Here is a 17,285-nt window from a genome sequence, read left to right on the forward strand (position 1 = left end):
TCGAACCAAAATCGCGTGTACACGAAAGCACATTACAGTAAACCCGTTTCGTGACGAACGACCATTCGATTATGTCATAAAAAAATTGTAGAAGATTGTTATTCATATTAAAATGCACAACTATAACAAAACAATCAAGTTGAAAGAAAGAAAACTTGAAACGCATCATTGAAATTATTCATAATTTGAAAAAATTATAGAAAAACAAAAAAACCAGTGACAAATGAATGAACATGAAAAATACACATTAAAAATGAAGCAGTGAATAAATGATTAAATACCATTGATACAAGAAAACATGATAAGAAGCATATAGAGTGCTAAAGTTTTGTGATCAATTTTAGTAAAATCGATAAAATAAAGCAAATAAACAACTCACTTCATTAAAAGTGTTTTAAGCTGGCGGGAAATTTAAAAACTAAATCATAAAGAGAGAAAAAACCACAAAGTAGTAAAATATGAGAAAAATATCAAACATGAAGCAGCTTAACAATGCCAAAACAGTAATCAACACTGAAAAAATAAAAGGATGATAATGAAAATTAAATATTATATCATTCTTGTCTAATAACTACATGATAACATAAATCTAAACGATAACAAAGGGCACTGCATTTGTGTGTGTGTCATACCTTCGCGGAAGGTCAGCAACACGATTGCCATCGTTACCACAGGATTCTATCAACCCGTTGGAAGTGAAAAACTCAACTCACCGATGCACGACCACGTGTGAACAAGCCGGCACGGTATGGTAACGGCTGTACTGTGATGTAAGGGTTTATGGGTTGAAGTTCAATTTCGTGGTGTACCGCACTGGTATCCACTAATTGGTAGCACCGTTCGGTAACGCCATGTCGGGAGGATTTTCAAACAACATGTAACGCTTTACCAAGCTGTACCAACTTTTGTACGGCTGTACTGCACGAGCTGGAGCATCTTCTTTACAGCAATAAGGGTGTTAACTAGTTAAACACCAACATTACAATCTGTTGTTCAACAGAAAGCGTTCCTCAAATATTTTTACACCGTGCAACGGAAAACAAATCTCTTCAACTACACTGACAACATTGCAGCGGACGTTTCAATAGCCGAAGATTAGTAAAGACGAAAAGCATTTCAAGCATTATTATACCTACTTAAGGTGTGGAGGAGCACCAACGACAGCTGCAATTATTATTCGCTTCGCAAATCAATAGAGCTCTTTGCTCAATTGATTGCTGTAAATGAGTTAGCGATAGCTTTTCGGAAGAGTCATAAACGCGTCTTAAACCAGCTTACGAACCAGCATAATAGCCCATTGCCATAAGCGGCAGAAGATTCGCTTTGTACTAAGGCTTATGCGAAGAAAATGTCTCTTAATCTATTTCTTTTGCTTAGGCTAGCAAATCGAGCCTCCACACCGAACGCTAGCCAAACAGGTGATTTAAAACCACATTCATTCAACCTTTCCATCCATCATCGATACCGTAGCTTGACTGGGTACCCCTTGGCTGTCTGAAGAAGCGCCAACATAATTATGCTTCGTGTCGGGGATGCCGAGAGAAGATACCGGAGAAGAGACCACCTTCTATCGCTGCTGAATGAAGTATCACCAATGGACCTACTTTTTTCCTCTCTATCTCTTTCTCTTACCCAGCTTCACACTGAAGCTTTTTATTGCCACCCCAAAGCCTCAACCCACCGCCAGACGGGTTGAACCAAACCCCCCGAAAAAAGGACGCTATAAATCGTTAAGCACTTTGAACGTTAACCAACAGCTTCTCTCAAGTTTCTCAGCGGTTCCCAGGCGTCTCGTTCGAGCTGCATTCCGCAAGTGTTTCGGCCGAAAAACTCGTTACAAGTACTACGGTTTAACATACGCGCGTGTGTTGTTGCATTCTCCACCCGAATCACCCGTGTCCGGTGTGTGTACGTGTCCCGGCAACTAAATTCGGAATGTTTTCCAACGTATGGTGGTGGCTCGAAACCGAAGGTGAGTAATGATAATTTGACAAGGTTTGGCGAACATTAAACCACACGTCAAAGCCATGATTGCCAGTACAGTTGCTGTGTATAGGTTTGGTGAGGGGTAAGGGAACTCCACAGGCTACATGCGTAAGTGTGGCATTCGGTGTTGAATGAACATTAAGTGTCGCGTTTGATGTTTTTGATTTTTTTCCATATCGAGTTTTTGATTTCATTTTTATCGAATTGGAACTAAATCATTTTTTCCAACACTTTAATATATAAAAAATCTATAAAAAAAACACTCCAATCTGAAATTTGCTCTTGAAATATTATAAAACAAATGAAAAATATATAAAATTTAAAAGAAAACCCAAAAACCATTTAGAACGAAAAATGGTAATGTATGCATTAAAAAAACAATAAAATTTGGAGTAAATTAGAATAATGATAAAAAAGCATCTACGTTATAAATAAAACAGAAAAAATATGAATGAAACATCAATGTTATTTGAAATATGATACAATTTGTACGTATGAATGACTGCTGACGTAAGACAGCAATAGAATGGACATATGTTTTAATGAAATTAAATGAAGCGCGAAAATAAAATCAGAATTCAATTAAACGCAAAACAAACAATCACCAAGCATAGTTAGAGTTATTGAAAAGCAATAACAAGCAACAAATGCATAGTCAAACAGTACTTTCCATTTGTAAAACTACTCTTAGAGAATATTATTAAGCTAATGTTTTTTAATGCACTCATACCCTCAACCGATCCTCCCCCGCTCTTTCTTCTCTCTACTAATGCTTTTGCGGCTTTTCACCGACAGGTCATATTGAGGGTTCATCGCATAACTGCTTCGCAACGAGTGGCTCCAATTGTACCAATGCATTATTTACACATTTCACTGCCGCATAAGCATAAGGACGACTCTCGGAACGTGATCGCACGCATACCGGCTGCTTTTTGTGTTCTGTAGTTTTTTGTTTTGCCTCCTCCAGCAATCAAAAACAACACACGCCCAAACACATGTGCGGCCGACTCTTTACGCCGAAAATGATTCCACCCAGCGGCAGTACAAAAGAGAAACGGTTAATCATCAGGGCGGCAAGTGGGTGAGTCCGGGAGGTTTGATTGAAAATATATTTCACCCAACGCACACAACAACAGCAGCAGCAACGCTCCTCCCGCTTCGCCAGAGAACGCACCATTGGAATTACGCACGGCACGCGGACCTTGGAAATGAGTTTTTTGGCACAGGTCAATCGTTCACCGAAATTGTGGCGGCCGGCCTCAACCGTTTGCCACTCGATCACGATCCAGCTGCTGTGCTGTGCGGCCGGAGTGGGTCAGCGTATGCACGCCATTTCTTCTTCTGGCGATTTCGTTCGCATCGCACCAACCCCTGCCCGATGGTGCTCATGACTACCGGGCCGGGCGTCTGTTTGCAATTAAAATAGCACTTGTTGTTTCACTTGTTGTTTCGTGAGGTTTAATCAGCTTAATGGAGGTAGGCAAGAAGCTGCCCGCCGTAGATGACCGGACCGTGGCAAGGATTTTATCGAGAGTTTGCGAACGAAGCATACGATGAACTTGGAGAAATACACCGGTCCAACTGGATGCATGCAGCAGCTGGAGCGCGCTAGGTCGAGAAATACTGCAATGGATGCGCAATGCGAATGATAACGATAATGCTTGAATTCTAAGCAATCTGATCTATTTACAGAGCACTCACAAAATGGAATTATTAATTTGCCATTAGTGTAAAGCATGAGCTAAGCCTTGATGCTTTATTCAAATGCCCAGAGGTTGAAATTATGTTGTAGTATTAACCTGCAAGAATATTCCAGGATTTTTCTCTATTTTTATGTTGTTCGAAATAATTGTTCATTATGGACTTCTACGAATATATTAAAAACCATGTTTATTGACACAACATTCGGACGAAGTGGCAATGATGAATTGATAAACAGGATTTTCATTATTGAAATTTGTTCCGTAAAATAAAAATGTTTTAAAGAGTAAAACTTCACAGGCAGTAAATTGTTTACAAATTGAAGTTATTAGCCAAACATGAATTGGATTGATAAATGAATTACAAACAACATTAAAGTTCATACTGCATTCTGGTAATACAATAATAATTTATGCGCTATTAAATAGGTTTAAATAGAGGGTTTTAAAATTGTACGCTCTCAATCACAAAATATAATACAACTATGCAAATTAAAGCATAATTTTTACACATTACTATTCACCTCCCAAACGGCTCAATCGGTTCTCTCGACGAATGACATTTAGAATACACCTAAAGAGCAACACCAAAAGGCATTTCAGTTCAACGGCGCTCATAATAATAATCGCCATCCGACACCGTAACCCTAATTGATTATGACCTTACGAACGGTAAAGTGCGCCTAAAGAGTTGGCCCTCGCTTCCTTACTGGCCTTTTTGGTTTTAAACGCGCCTCAAAGCAGTTGGATTTAAGCAGAATCTGCCAATGTGAATGAGTAACTCATTTTAATAATCGGTTTTCCCATTTCGCAATGTTATTGTGGCTGACTGTGTGTGTTTGTGTGAATATGTTAAGCTATTTATAATGAAATAAATTCAATACCAACATCAATGATCCCTTAAAGCGACTGTTTATGGTGAAATAGTCTCCATTACTTTGTGGAATTGTTTCGAACAAAGCTTTTCATATGAAACACCAAAACTTCAGCTTTTGAACATCATTAAACGAACCAACGCACAGTCATCGAACTCGAGCACCACGGTGATTAATCGGTCATGGCATCAGTAAAACCTGATTACTTTTCAGCCTGAGCAGCTTGGCTGGTTCACACTCTATCTGGTCGCACATTTAGTTTCGCGTGAAAATTCCATCGAGCAAATTCTAGCACGATATCGATTTTATCTAATCATCTTGAAACACGAGTGCACCCTCAGGTGGTATTCGGAACTTCCGACATGGCTTCCCAAAAAGCTCTCGCTCTCCGCAGCACAACCACTAATCTCTTCACCAGCCCATTATGGCACCGAAACGAAAAGGTTTTTCGGTAGAAAAGCCTCCAAGCACTCGTTACTCCGTCCAGCCCGTTTCCCACCCGTCATTCACGCAAAACCTATCGTCTTCTGATAAATCTATCATGAGAAACTAAAAGCCGCAGCAGGCGGCAAGGATGCCGGAGATGATGGTCGCATCCTTCAACTAACAAAGAAATTTGAATTTTCCAAATTTAACCACCATGAAGTTCTCATGAGCAGGGATTCATGGGCAGCGAATTTCCTTGCTCGCTATTGACTTAGGAAGGATTCCTAAGATCAATCAACAAGAAAAGAGAAGAACAGAGGGACTACTATCTACCCCACAGAGGAAGGAAAAACACGGTGTGGAAAATAGTTTAAGACAGTTGGTAGGCTACAGAACGCAAGGTAGCGTTTGGTTACTAAACGGAAGTAACTACACTTCCGGAATCCGGTACTGACGGAACAACTCGGCTCGGCAACAAAACTTGTGGCCATAAATTTTGAATATTTACCTGGCGCAGTGTGGGAGTACAGTGTACAATACCACCTTCCAAGATCTGGTGGGTTCTGATGTCAGCAGTCTCCAAATAGCTGCAACAGTTCCCTTGGGCACAGGTGTGGACAGTTTCTTGCAAAAGTATGATTTATGAATCTAGGAAGCCTTGTCGGGTTATGCGATTGAATCCCTGTGAAGGTTGATCCTTTCGCAAGAATTATCTGCCTGTTATTGAGACGCGAATCGATGCTCCTAAATCAGAGTATTACCTCGTCAAGGTTTCCCGGACGATGAGCATTCCGCGAAATGGGGAGGCTCAAGTCGACCAATTACACGTTCGCCCACGGGGAAAGTGTTTGGATTGCTTTTTTCAGGGATGATTTCTATCAGGTTTTGTTGAAGATGGAGGTTTGGTATCGATGAGATAGAGCTTTAATTTTTCGCATTATAGTTTTTAGCTTCGCAGGTGGTAAACGTTTCTTACAAGATAAATATTTAAACTACTCCGAATTGTGCAAATTAGATTGCAAGTCGAGTAAAATTTGGTGCAATAATTAATTACTTGAATGCTTCACTTTGAAGTCTGTAGTCGATCGACAACAGTCAATAAATACGAGCAGCTTATACCATGTCGAAATGTCGAATTGTGGAGAAACACATTCAACTTCTATTGCATATCACTACCCAAACTTCAAGACAACAAGCACGAATCTTCGGTGCCGATCGTACGGAGCTTACAGAGGACCAATATCGATATTTACATTCCATTCACTGGTGGCATTGTCCGCGTGCTGGGCACCGTTACCGTTTGCTCGGGACAGAAACAAACAACCGAGCAAACGAACCACCACCACCCTACACATATGACCCACGCGCACGTTGTCCGAACTCTCCGACTTCACACTAATCCTGCCGAAAATTAGTCATTTTTCCATTACACACCGATGCTGGAAACCAACTGCCAAATCGAATGTCTGCAACAATCAGCTTCTCACTGTAGCGTTTATTGACACGGAAGTAACGGACGGCAGAATCGCATTTTGCGTTCGCTCGCTCCGCACAATAATGGTCAATGTTTAACGAACGCATTTGAAGCAAAAATGTCGCATGAACAAATTTCTCAAGCGTTTTACAAACACACCAGGCCTGGGTGGAATGTAATTTGCAATCAGCAGCGCAAAAGCTACTCCACCCAGGGCGGTTTTTGCTTGGGTTACGGTGGAAGCCAAAGAACTGAATCGATAAAACATTGAACCGCCGGCGCAAATCGATTTCATTTCAATTTCGAAGACTTCCCTGAATATTTAACATTGGAGTACTGTCAGAAGTCGATTATTTACTTACGCGCCCGCATCGATTGGAGCGTTTTTGGGACAAATTTAACACTTACCGTTTGCATTGTTGTTGCAGTGGAATGTGAAATTTACTTTACATTTACATCTTATCAGCATCATCAAATTATCTGTTTGATTGATATGCAAATATTTCGTAATAAACAGTGGCAGGTTATGGAAATTCCTGTAGTTTCCACTAAGGCTAAGGCAGTGTTGAATTTGTGCAAAATAATAACCACATGACATTGGATTTAAATGGGTTTTTTTTTTTCACTAACAACGATAAAATCAAAGAAAGCAACCGTGTGACGCCCGACAAATATCCTTGAAATCAGGTCGCCCAAAAAACGGCATCCTTGAGATTCTTTTAAAACGCTGCTTCAAAATATTTGTCACACTTAAGCGTGCATCATTCGAACGATTCTCGTGGGATAGACGGTTGTTGCTTTGCAACAAGTTTACTGCGTGAAATATGTCTTCCATCATACTGGCCACAGACACACACATGCCATTTTAGGGGGTTGAAAGAAACGCAATCAAAATTGCCAGCGCCACCAGTGTGACTTTGGCAATGAACTTGGATGATGGCCGGGCGAGGTGGTTTTAAATTTCGTTAGCTCGTTTTATGATCACATCGATCTTCCGAGGGTCAAATCTATTTTGCTGGTGAAAAATGCTGTAATAAAGTCTGGTGAGAATCGACGGTCCGACGGACGTGTGAAAGAATTATGTTTTGCTTCTACGGATTTCATCACATTATGAGTGTTTTAAGAAAGGCTGAGCTTACCATTAGCTAAGCTAGAAATAGCCTAATTTAATCGAAGGAAACTATTCGTTGGTTCGAAATTTTCTGTAGTTTATGGAGTTAAGGGAAAGCTCAAACTACTCACGTAAGAAATGCACACCGTGCTTTTGCGGCCGAGCTTCATCTTCCGGATCAGCGTCTGATGTGGCGGGTGCTCCTCCCGGTTGGCACCATAGTACAGCTCCCAGCAGCTCGGCTTGTTCTGGTGCCATTCGAGCAGCATCTTCTCCTTATCACCGAACTGACCGTTGCGCGACTTGCCGAGGCTCTCCATCAGGATGATGCGCTCGAGCGTGATGTTGCGCTGCAGCTGGTTAAAATCACAGTGCGCCATATGTGGACCCCCACTCCCGCTATCACTAACACATTCACCCTTCGCCTGGCACCCATCCGGTGGGTCAGTTTTCAACTTCACACGTGACCCACGCCTTCCCACCCTATCACCAGCCACTGTTTCATCCTCCGGCATTCCAATACTGACACTTCGACAATCAACACTACGAGCACCACCACCACCATCGCGACCAGACCCCGTCACGAACGTCTTCCCAACCTCACCATCATCACTGTCGGGCATATCGATGGCCACATTAGGATCCGTACGCTCGCAGCCACCGTAACGATTGCACACCCGAATTTCATCACTGTTCAGGTAACGCTGCTGGCAGCAAAGTGAATGCAAACCACCAACAGACCCCGGTGGACCGCCGTGCTGACGTACCTCTTGGGCAAAAGGATTTGGGGGGCTGCGTCGGTTCAGCACCAAAGCTGCGGCTGGTAAAGCTGCCGGTGGACGTCCCTCACATATGTCCGGTGGTAGAACTTGATAGTACGGTAACAGTGATTCCGATCCACAAGAGGTCGAATACGGAACGGCACCCGTTCGCTCCAGCATCTCGTAATCATGCTCTAGACTTAGAATGGATCCAGAACGGGAACGATTTCGCTGCTCCACTGCATTCTGGACTGCCACAACTTTCGGCTCTCGGCTCATACCCTTGCAAAAGCGACGGATTTCGTTCTCATTCTTCTGGTTCATTGTGCGCAGATACCCGTCTAGATCTGCCTTCAAGATGGCAATGTTCTTCTCCAGCTCCGTTTCACTCGGTCCCGGTTCCTTCACGAACGGGTTACCAGAGCTCGGTACCCGTTGAGCTGCTTGCTCTTGCTGCTCCGTTCGCTGTTCCAGCAGTGTGTTCAACTTTCCCCGAATCTGCTCAAGAATATTGCGCGTGTTGTGGAACTCGAGATATTCCTCGTACTGTGACTTCTTGCGACTAGAGCCCTCCGCTGCGCCATCCGTTGCCTGATCGCGCATCGCATACATCTCACTTTCGGAGATCGAGGACAGCGTTGGACTTTCAAACCCAATCAAATTCTGACTGCTGTGGTTTGCCATACGGAACGATTCCAGGTTTATGTCCATCAGCGAATCGTCCGTATCGAGGGGCCAAATCGGTCGAGGGATCTGCCCATCATTGCCCTCCATTATAACAGACAGCTGTTGCTGTTCCTGCTGCTCCTGAGACCGCTCCTGAGACCGCTCCTGAACCTCACAACCTTCAGCACAATCTTCACCACCAGGCCCACTTCCATCGACCCCAATAGTGGCAGATGCATGCAAGGGCTGCTGCGCAACAGATGCCCTCATCACACTTATCTGCACCGGAACGGTCGGTGACGAAAGCGACGACGGATAGTAATATTGCTCCAGCCCCCGTATATTACGCTGCAGTTCTGAAAGCTCCTGATCATTCCCACCCCGCTTCCTATCACAGCTGGCACTAGTCTTCACTGGCTCTCTTGCCGCCTGGTTTGCGGACTTCACCGTGCTCGTACGTTTCACGCTGTCTTCGTGCTCGAGTCGCTGGGTGCGCGGGCAACGATCGATCGGCTCACAGTAGATGTGCTCGTCCACCGAGGAACCACCGGTCGAGTAAAGGTTGGTGCTGTAGTAACCCGACGAGCCACTCTTCTCCGTCGAGTAGTGTGAGGTAGAGTTTACGCGTTCACGGCTCGGTGGCTTCCCAACGACGACCTCGTCCATCGGTTCGCGGTGCACAATGCTGGTGCGCGGATGCATTGCCAACCGGCCCCGCTCACCATCCGGTAGCCCTTTGTTGTCATGGAAATCGGTCGTCCGTTTTGCCACCGGGGCTGCATCGTCTGGTTTGGTCTTTTTGTCCTCTTTGCGCGTTAGCCGCGGGTGTCCACCTTTGCCCGTTGGTTCGCTCTTCTCGATCACCTCGTCCTCAGCAAATGATTTTGCGTTTGCGCTGTGGAAAAGTGGAGAAATATTTGTAATATTGTTAAAAATATTGTTGATAGCTGGTTCGACATGCATGAGGACAGCAAGAGCTTTAAGCGCTGCTGTAGGGTCATTGGTTAAATATGATCTTCCACATTGTTCAACTAAAGGACGTAAGATAATTTTAATTACAGAAAAAATAAATTAAATACAACAAAACACCTGTTGAGAAAAGCATTTTTCGTTCAAACTCTATCGAGGCAAATTTATACCTAGATCTCTGCTAGATCCACGTCCTTCTACGATCATAAATTTAGGATTATGATGTCTACATCAACAGCCTGCAACAATGAACAACGTAAGCCCTCCACATACACAGACAAATTAACAACATCTCCCTAATATTATTGTTACACATTGTGAAAATCAGCATCTGATCTGACGATCTGCATCTAACTCGTTAACTAACTAATGAGTCAGCAAGTTCATCAACCACGCTCTAAGCTGGTGTAAAACTAGTTGCTGGTGCTAATAAACCCGGCCACCGGTTTAGCCACTGAGATTTCCCTTTCCTCGGATCGTAACACCATTACCATCATCCGCTGCAGTGACACCATTTCGTACCGGTTGGTCCTGGAGAAGCCTGCCGCGGACCAGTCAATGAACCTTCTCAAAGCAATGCAGATTACCCGCTCCCTTCCACACCAAATGGCAAACTCCGCCGAATGAGGGAGCGGTGTATGAGCTGCTGCTTGCTCATTTGCCGCCTATGTTGCTGTCAATGTCTAAAGGACTGGAGTAGCTGGTAGAAGCTTAAAAAAAAACCTCACAAAATACCTCTAGCTAGTGGAGGTGAAAGCCATCGCAGTTGATCGTTGTGCAGAAATAGATCGGTTCGGAGTTGACCCCATGGTTAGGTCCTACAAATCAAACTCACCCCTTGGACTAGTTGCTGAACCCCACAAGTAAAACACTGTTGCTAAATTTGCATATTTTAGACACTATCTCTTAACGCCCCAAACCAGTGCCGAGCCTTGCGCAATCTGCTGTTTTAGCTCTTGGTGAATGGTGAAGAAAGCAGTCTGAAGTGCGTGCATATCTCGAAACGAGGAGGTGTACTACAAGGCCAATAAAAATAACTACCCTCGAATGTCATTGCCTCAGTTGGCAGAGGCAGTTCTGGGAGAATGGCCACACAACTTGTTCTGTTAGTAAAGCAATTTATGATCGAAATGTGATTTCTAAACGTGTGCCACTCGAAAATTCCAAAGGAAGCATACAAATTAAAACTCGTTCTATTATTTTTATTGCTGGTGTTTTATTAGAGAAGATAATGTGTATGTGGTATGTGCATGAGAAATGAAACAATATGCCTCATCAGCATAAAATCTTTCCGATTCATCAGAAAAATTTTAGAGCGATTTTTAGAGCGTAATGATCATCAGCTCGAGCTACGCATATGATTTTCAAAAAGTTCACCCATGATTTAATTTTCATACCTCCACGTTTATGATCATAATTCAACTTCAACAAATTAAACAACTTTTTCAGTTGTTGCAAATGGCTATAATGCTTTCCAATCTGCGTATCTGTTGAATGTGTTTGGAATTTATCTCGTTTTGTAATTGAATGCTTTTGTAGGTCAAGTACAAAACTACCAATAAGAAGCAGCTTTCTCACTCTTTGTTCAGGCAACCACTGTGAAATAGAAAAGCGAAGCGTTCATGTTTGAGGTGCAGCGAAAGCTTCCGGTTTGACCTTTCACACCCATCTTCAACAACATGTGTGTCGGAACATTGTTTATCATTATCGAAACGACAAAACAACACTTGTGATGCTTTTGACGAGGTACAGCATCATACTTTCACAACCTCATCTGCATACTCCGAAGCATTAAACGCTTATTCAAAATTCAATTTCATTATAAATGGAAAACACGATGCCTGGACGTATCAAATCCATCCTACCACGAAAGCCTCTTTAGGAAGAATTCTTTGGAAAAGTTTCTGAACATTACACCCAACGATACTCACGCACTTCGACGCTTCAATCGATTGACCACAGTAGCAAAGACCCCTGACCCACCCGTCATGTTTGAACTTACCACCGGTCTTTCCCCAAAACCTGCTCAAAACTATCAGCACATGTAAAGGAAGACAAACTACACAACAATCTGATATCACAAACCGTGCCCTCAACTGCATACGAATTCCTAGAAACATCCAGATGATACCTCCAATCCGGTTTTTGAAGTGTTCTGCTCTTTTGAACACGCGCACACACACTACACTCAGAATGTCCAATATCCGTCTTAGCCCAACCCCACTCGTCCCCTGCCCCTCCAACACTCGAAATCACTGTGATCACTGCTCTAGATTTTTGCTTCCCATCTGCAGTGGCAACACGGAACGGAACAACACCAGTGACTGCATACAGCTTCTGCAATTGTGGACTGACTTGACCGCGTACGAAAGTAAACCCACATAGCCGGTTGATACAGAGAGAAGGCTGGAAAAACACGACCCGGCCTGGTGAAGGTAACACACAAAGATATCAAATGTACAGAAGAAAGTGAGAATGTGAGCTAGGCGCCCTAGGGTTGGCTTCTCGTTAGGACGAGATTTTCACTCTCACTGCAGCTGTGGAACGGAACCGGTCTTGCCCGTTTTGGGATGCAATTCGAGATGCATTGGGCTATTTTAATGCACAGTGAAAAGTGTTCAGATGTGCTAGAATTTGTCCCAGCGTTCAAAACACATTACGCTTGTTGGACCATTCTGCGTTATTCTAAATAAATTAAAAGTATTTTAAAAAAAGATTATTCTCAATACTAGAATTCGATACAAAATTCAAGTTGCAGGGGATGGTCGTTTTTCAGATAATTAAAAAAAATCCATGTAAACTTTAAACTTTAATACAGCATGAGCCACTTCACCTTTGTTTAACGACCTTTGTTTAGGACACACCGGTCATCATATGGCTGACTAGACTTAGCTTTAAACCACTACCAAATGTCAATATCTGCCTACTACCACTTACACCAACTTTTCATTCTTACATACGATTGAACTTTTGACTGAACTTTTGCCCAAACTCTCGTTTGAACCTGTTCCTTATTCCGGCTAAGCTATACCCGAGCAATATTTCCCGAATTCCATCCCATTCAATTGTACGTACAAGCACCAACTGTTTGGTTGTAGAACAAGTTCCGAAGAAAAGTGCAACGATGGAACGACCACAACGGAAACAGGGCCCAACCGGTTCAACACAAACACCGCAAATCCGGTGATGATCAGCTATGCCACGCCACCGGGGACTAGTTTTTCAGCTGTGGGAGGAAATGGTGCAAAAAAACACACGCAAACACATACACTGGCACACCGGACAGATGAAAATGGAAAGTAAAACTTAATGGCGGTGCCATGCAGTAGCAACCGGAGATAGAAGAACGGGACGGCAAAAGTGTAAGTTTGTGGAAAACTTGTAAACTGTTTGACCTTTAAGGGCGATGGTTAAAAAATGGTTGGGCTTTTAAAAAATGTAAGTGTGTGTCTTCTTCTACCGAAGATTTTTAGCTGAAAAAAGTTTAATTTGGCAGAGCTTTTTCTACCTTTTTCTTAGCTATGTTTTAAAGCAAAGTATATGCTTAAAGCTAGAATTTCAATTCTTTTATTTACTATGCTTTTTTTTCATTTTTGCCATCGACGTTGTGTTTTATTTATTGAGTTCTTTGTTGAATCTAGTTAATTATTAGCTTTAGCATTTTTTCATTCACTTTAATGTTTACTTTTTGTTCTTCTTATTTTATATATAGGCTTCATGCTGATATTTTATAATTTTCTACTTTTTTAATTTCTTAAGCCTTATTTGTTTAAAAAATTCAACCTTTAATTCGCAAATTCAAGTCCATGGCATGTACTTCTTACCGGAAATCTACAGACACAGAAACCATTGACTAACGCTCACACCCGGACATCTAGGCACAGCATCCTGGAGCAAAAAGTTTCTAGGTCAGCCCTCGCTTGTATCAGTGGTTCAACAGCTGATCGCCTCCATCATGCGGCTTCAGGAAAGATCCCTTCTTCAGATCGCACAGATGCAGTAAGTCTGTACGTTTGTACAGACAGCTAACGAGCATTCCGGTTACCTACGTATTTCACTTTTTTTGTTGTGCATCGCTCCGTATCTGCAACCCGGAGTAGGTCAGCGCATGCCATCTCGTTTGCCGGCGAGCAGGTGAAGGCGAGTGAAAATATCATTAGATTCCTCATTGCGCACATTACGGTCCGATCTGACGCATCGATCGATCGTGCTACATCTGATACGGGCTCGGGGTGTCCGGGCGCTGAATGAATCAAAAGCGCTTTTCTTTTTCGTTTATTTGCACTTGCAGAGAGTGAAATCTTTTGTCCGCCGTTTTGTTGTATATTTATGCTCGAGACGCCGCCTGCCGCTAGCGATCTATATCGATCGAGGTCTGACGTGTAGTTTCTATGATTGCTTACATATGGGAGCAACCAAAAAAAAACCCCCTCTGCACTGTGTACTGTCCATCACGAACCATCCGACCGGTATCTGGGTTTATGGCCAATCTTTCCTTTGGTAGTCAGTGGCAAATTTAGTGCACTGACACGCCTTGATTGGTGTATGCAGAAAAATGAAAATTATCTCTCATCAACGATTCGTTTTGAAGTAGCTAGAGGAGAGCCTTCATTTTCCTACAGTAACCTTTCAAATTGCAAAATTTTCACAAACTACGCAATGAAATTTAAGAAAGTGAAATATTTTCCCCAAACACTGTGCGAAAGAAAACAACTTTTCGTTTCATTACAAAATAAGGTACGGTGTTGCTTGCTAATTTGCCAGTCAATTTATTGCCAATCATCTCCGAATCTCCCACAAAAAGCTCCTACATGAGCCCACTACACATGTCAGCATGAACCGAGTTCCTTTTTTTCTATTCAAATTTATGGCTTACCATCCTTCAACCAGCAACAAAGAATGCACCGAAATGCAACTTCCCGGAAAAGGTTGGCAAGATAGCGATAGTGCTTCCAATTTTCGAGGTGTTTACCCACCTTTTGGGCATGTTTCCTTCAGCATGAACTTTATGGTGGCAGGGAAAACGTAATTTACACCAGCACAAAATGTGCTACCTTGGAGCATCGCAATAAACCATTTAGAGATCTTAAAACTTATGCCCTTCTTGCAAACACAAAATAGTAACACACACATCCAGCACGCCTTGTGTCGATATTGAAAATGGCACCCAGTTTCCGAAGGTTACATCCGTTGCTGTCTGGGAGAAGAAAAATTTCCTGTCATGAGCACAAAGAAACCAATTTGATGCTACGGTAGCCGGAAATTCTTTGCCAAGACAGTGGCGAAAATAAAAGAAACTCTTTTATTTGGTGGGAAATGTTGCAGTTAAGCGATACCCCCGCTTCGGATGGGGATGCTACAAATTCTGCTTCTCCTTCTGCTGCGGAGTGCACTTCTAGTGCACTTGAGAAAATGTTAAACATGGCTGTTCAAAACATGGGTTACGGTGGCAAGAATTTTGTATTACTTTTGGGATTTTGAAATTTCATATGAAAAACGCACTCTAAGTGAGCTTGAAATGAAGCTTTGAACACGGCATCAACTGATATTGCAGAAGCGTTGCGTCAATGTAGCACAGGATCCATATCTAAGAAACGCTCTATATATGCTCTGTACGTTCTTAATCTTCGCTGCACGTGTTTTGAGTGGAAAAATTTCTTGAGCTCAATATCTATACCCAATATATATGAAGTCCCAATATACCCAATATATATGATAAGTCCCACCTCATTGTTCCAAAATTAACTTAGTTTATGCCTTGTTGACTAGCTCGATCCTTTGGTAATCTCCGTCTGCATAAGAGAGCCTCAAACTATGTCATCAGCATATGCCAGGAGCTCATTGGAGTTCCTCAAAACATCCTTGTTGTACTAGAGCCGGTGGATGACTTTTCAAGCTTTGTCTATAATAAGTGGTAGCTAGTGCAGCATCTAGCAAAACCAAGTTTTACAACTCTTTAAAATATAAAACTTTCCTTTCAATTCAAATTCCTTTTGCACGCATCTCGTTGCTGTTGTACCCGCGTTGAAGTACGTAAAGCATCGCTCTGCATAACCTTTCGCAATATTTTAATGATAGAGAAACTCATACGAAACCGTACCGAAAATATCAAGGAAACCCATTGACCAACCGCCCGTTCCATCCACGGTCTCGATCTGGCGCAGCCAGCTGGACCAAATTTCGAAGCCATCAATTAATGATATTTCTAAGGAACACCAGGAAGGCACCAATCATTGCTCTTTTGAGCAATCTACCCGCGTAGGAGTTTACGATTCACACGCACGCATTGGTAATAACCTTTCCATTTTTGCACCAAATTCGCTACCTAAATGGAGCTCAGCTCGTCTGCACGACACGTCACGGTTTTATTTTCACGGACTCTGAAAATCCGATTCTCGGCTCACCAACGTAAATAAGGCCTTGGATGCGGTTGGGAATGTCAAATCGGATCGTGAGTGTCCTATTTTGGGTGGCACTGGCAGAACGAAACTGAATCATAAAGCATACATGAGATTCCTTCATTTGCGTTTTTTCACACTCTTCGTCCAGACCGAAAGCATTCATTATAGAAGGCACGTGCCAACGTGCCTCATCATGCAAATTATGTGATCTTCCATCTCGATCATTTGCCTCATTAAAACAGATGATATTGGACTAACTGGAAGCGCCCAAATGCACCGAATCGTTTAGCTAAACGAGCCCGAATGCAACGCCGAATCGTCTCAATGCCACCATTCAATCCGTTCCACCCCCGGGGAGGTTGAATATTTTATTCGTCTGTGCATAACGATTCAACCCCGCTAGCTGAGATGAAGCGACACATATGGACACCTTCGGGGTGCTGATGGGGAGTAATGTGGCTCGCACAACAAAGACCTTCACGGGTTTGCGGTCTGTGTGCCTTTGATCCGATCTAGCAGGTCTCGTTGGCGATCTTCAATCATGATCTTCACGCTTTCGCGGCCTGCCAATGTTTGGTTGGGTGAAGGTTTCACCGGCGTGAGGGCGGAACGGCACAATTATAAACAAGCGGATTTTCCGGCCTCAACATCTTCTGCACTGTTTGCATTAGCAGCGTCATCATTCCATCATAAATCGACATTATGTATTGTACACTGTTCTCGAAAGCTGTTCATCAAGCATTAATACCGAAAGGAAATTCGTTTTTGCGTAGTATTCCATGTAGCAATTAAAACTCTCAATCCTACTGAACAATCACAACACATTAAAAGTACGCAAATTACATTTATTTGATTATGTGACAAACGGAAATAGGTTTTACATTCAAATTAACGAATATGTTTCGTTAGACGACTA

General features: G+C 42.8%; 1 protein-coding gene across 1 annotated transcript in view; it reads right to left on the minus strand.

Moving 5' to 3' along the window:
* The window catches only part of LOC126561542 (uncharacterized), a 43,549-nt gene that overhangs the window by 24,246 nt on the left and 2,018 nt on the right, over positions 1 to 17,285 (minus strand). Inside the window, exon 2 of the mRNA XM_050217756.1 lies at positions 7,704 to 9,894. Coding sequence (XP_050073713.1) covers positions 7,704 to 9,894 — 2,191 coding nt within the window. The remainder of the gene's footprint in view (positions 1 to 7,703; positions 9,895 to 17,285) is intronic.

Source organism: Anopheles maculipalpis, chromosome 3RL (assembly GCF_943734695.1).
Source record: "Anopheles maculipalpis chromosome 3RL, idAnoMacuDA_375_x, whole genome shotgun sequence".
NCBI lineage: Eukaryota > Metazoa > Arthropoda > Insecta > Diptera > Culicidae > Anopheles > Anopheles maculipalpis.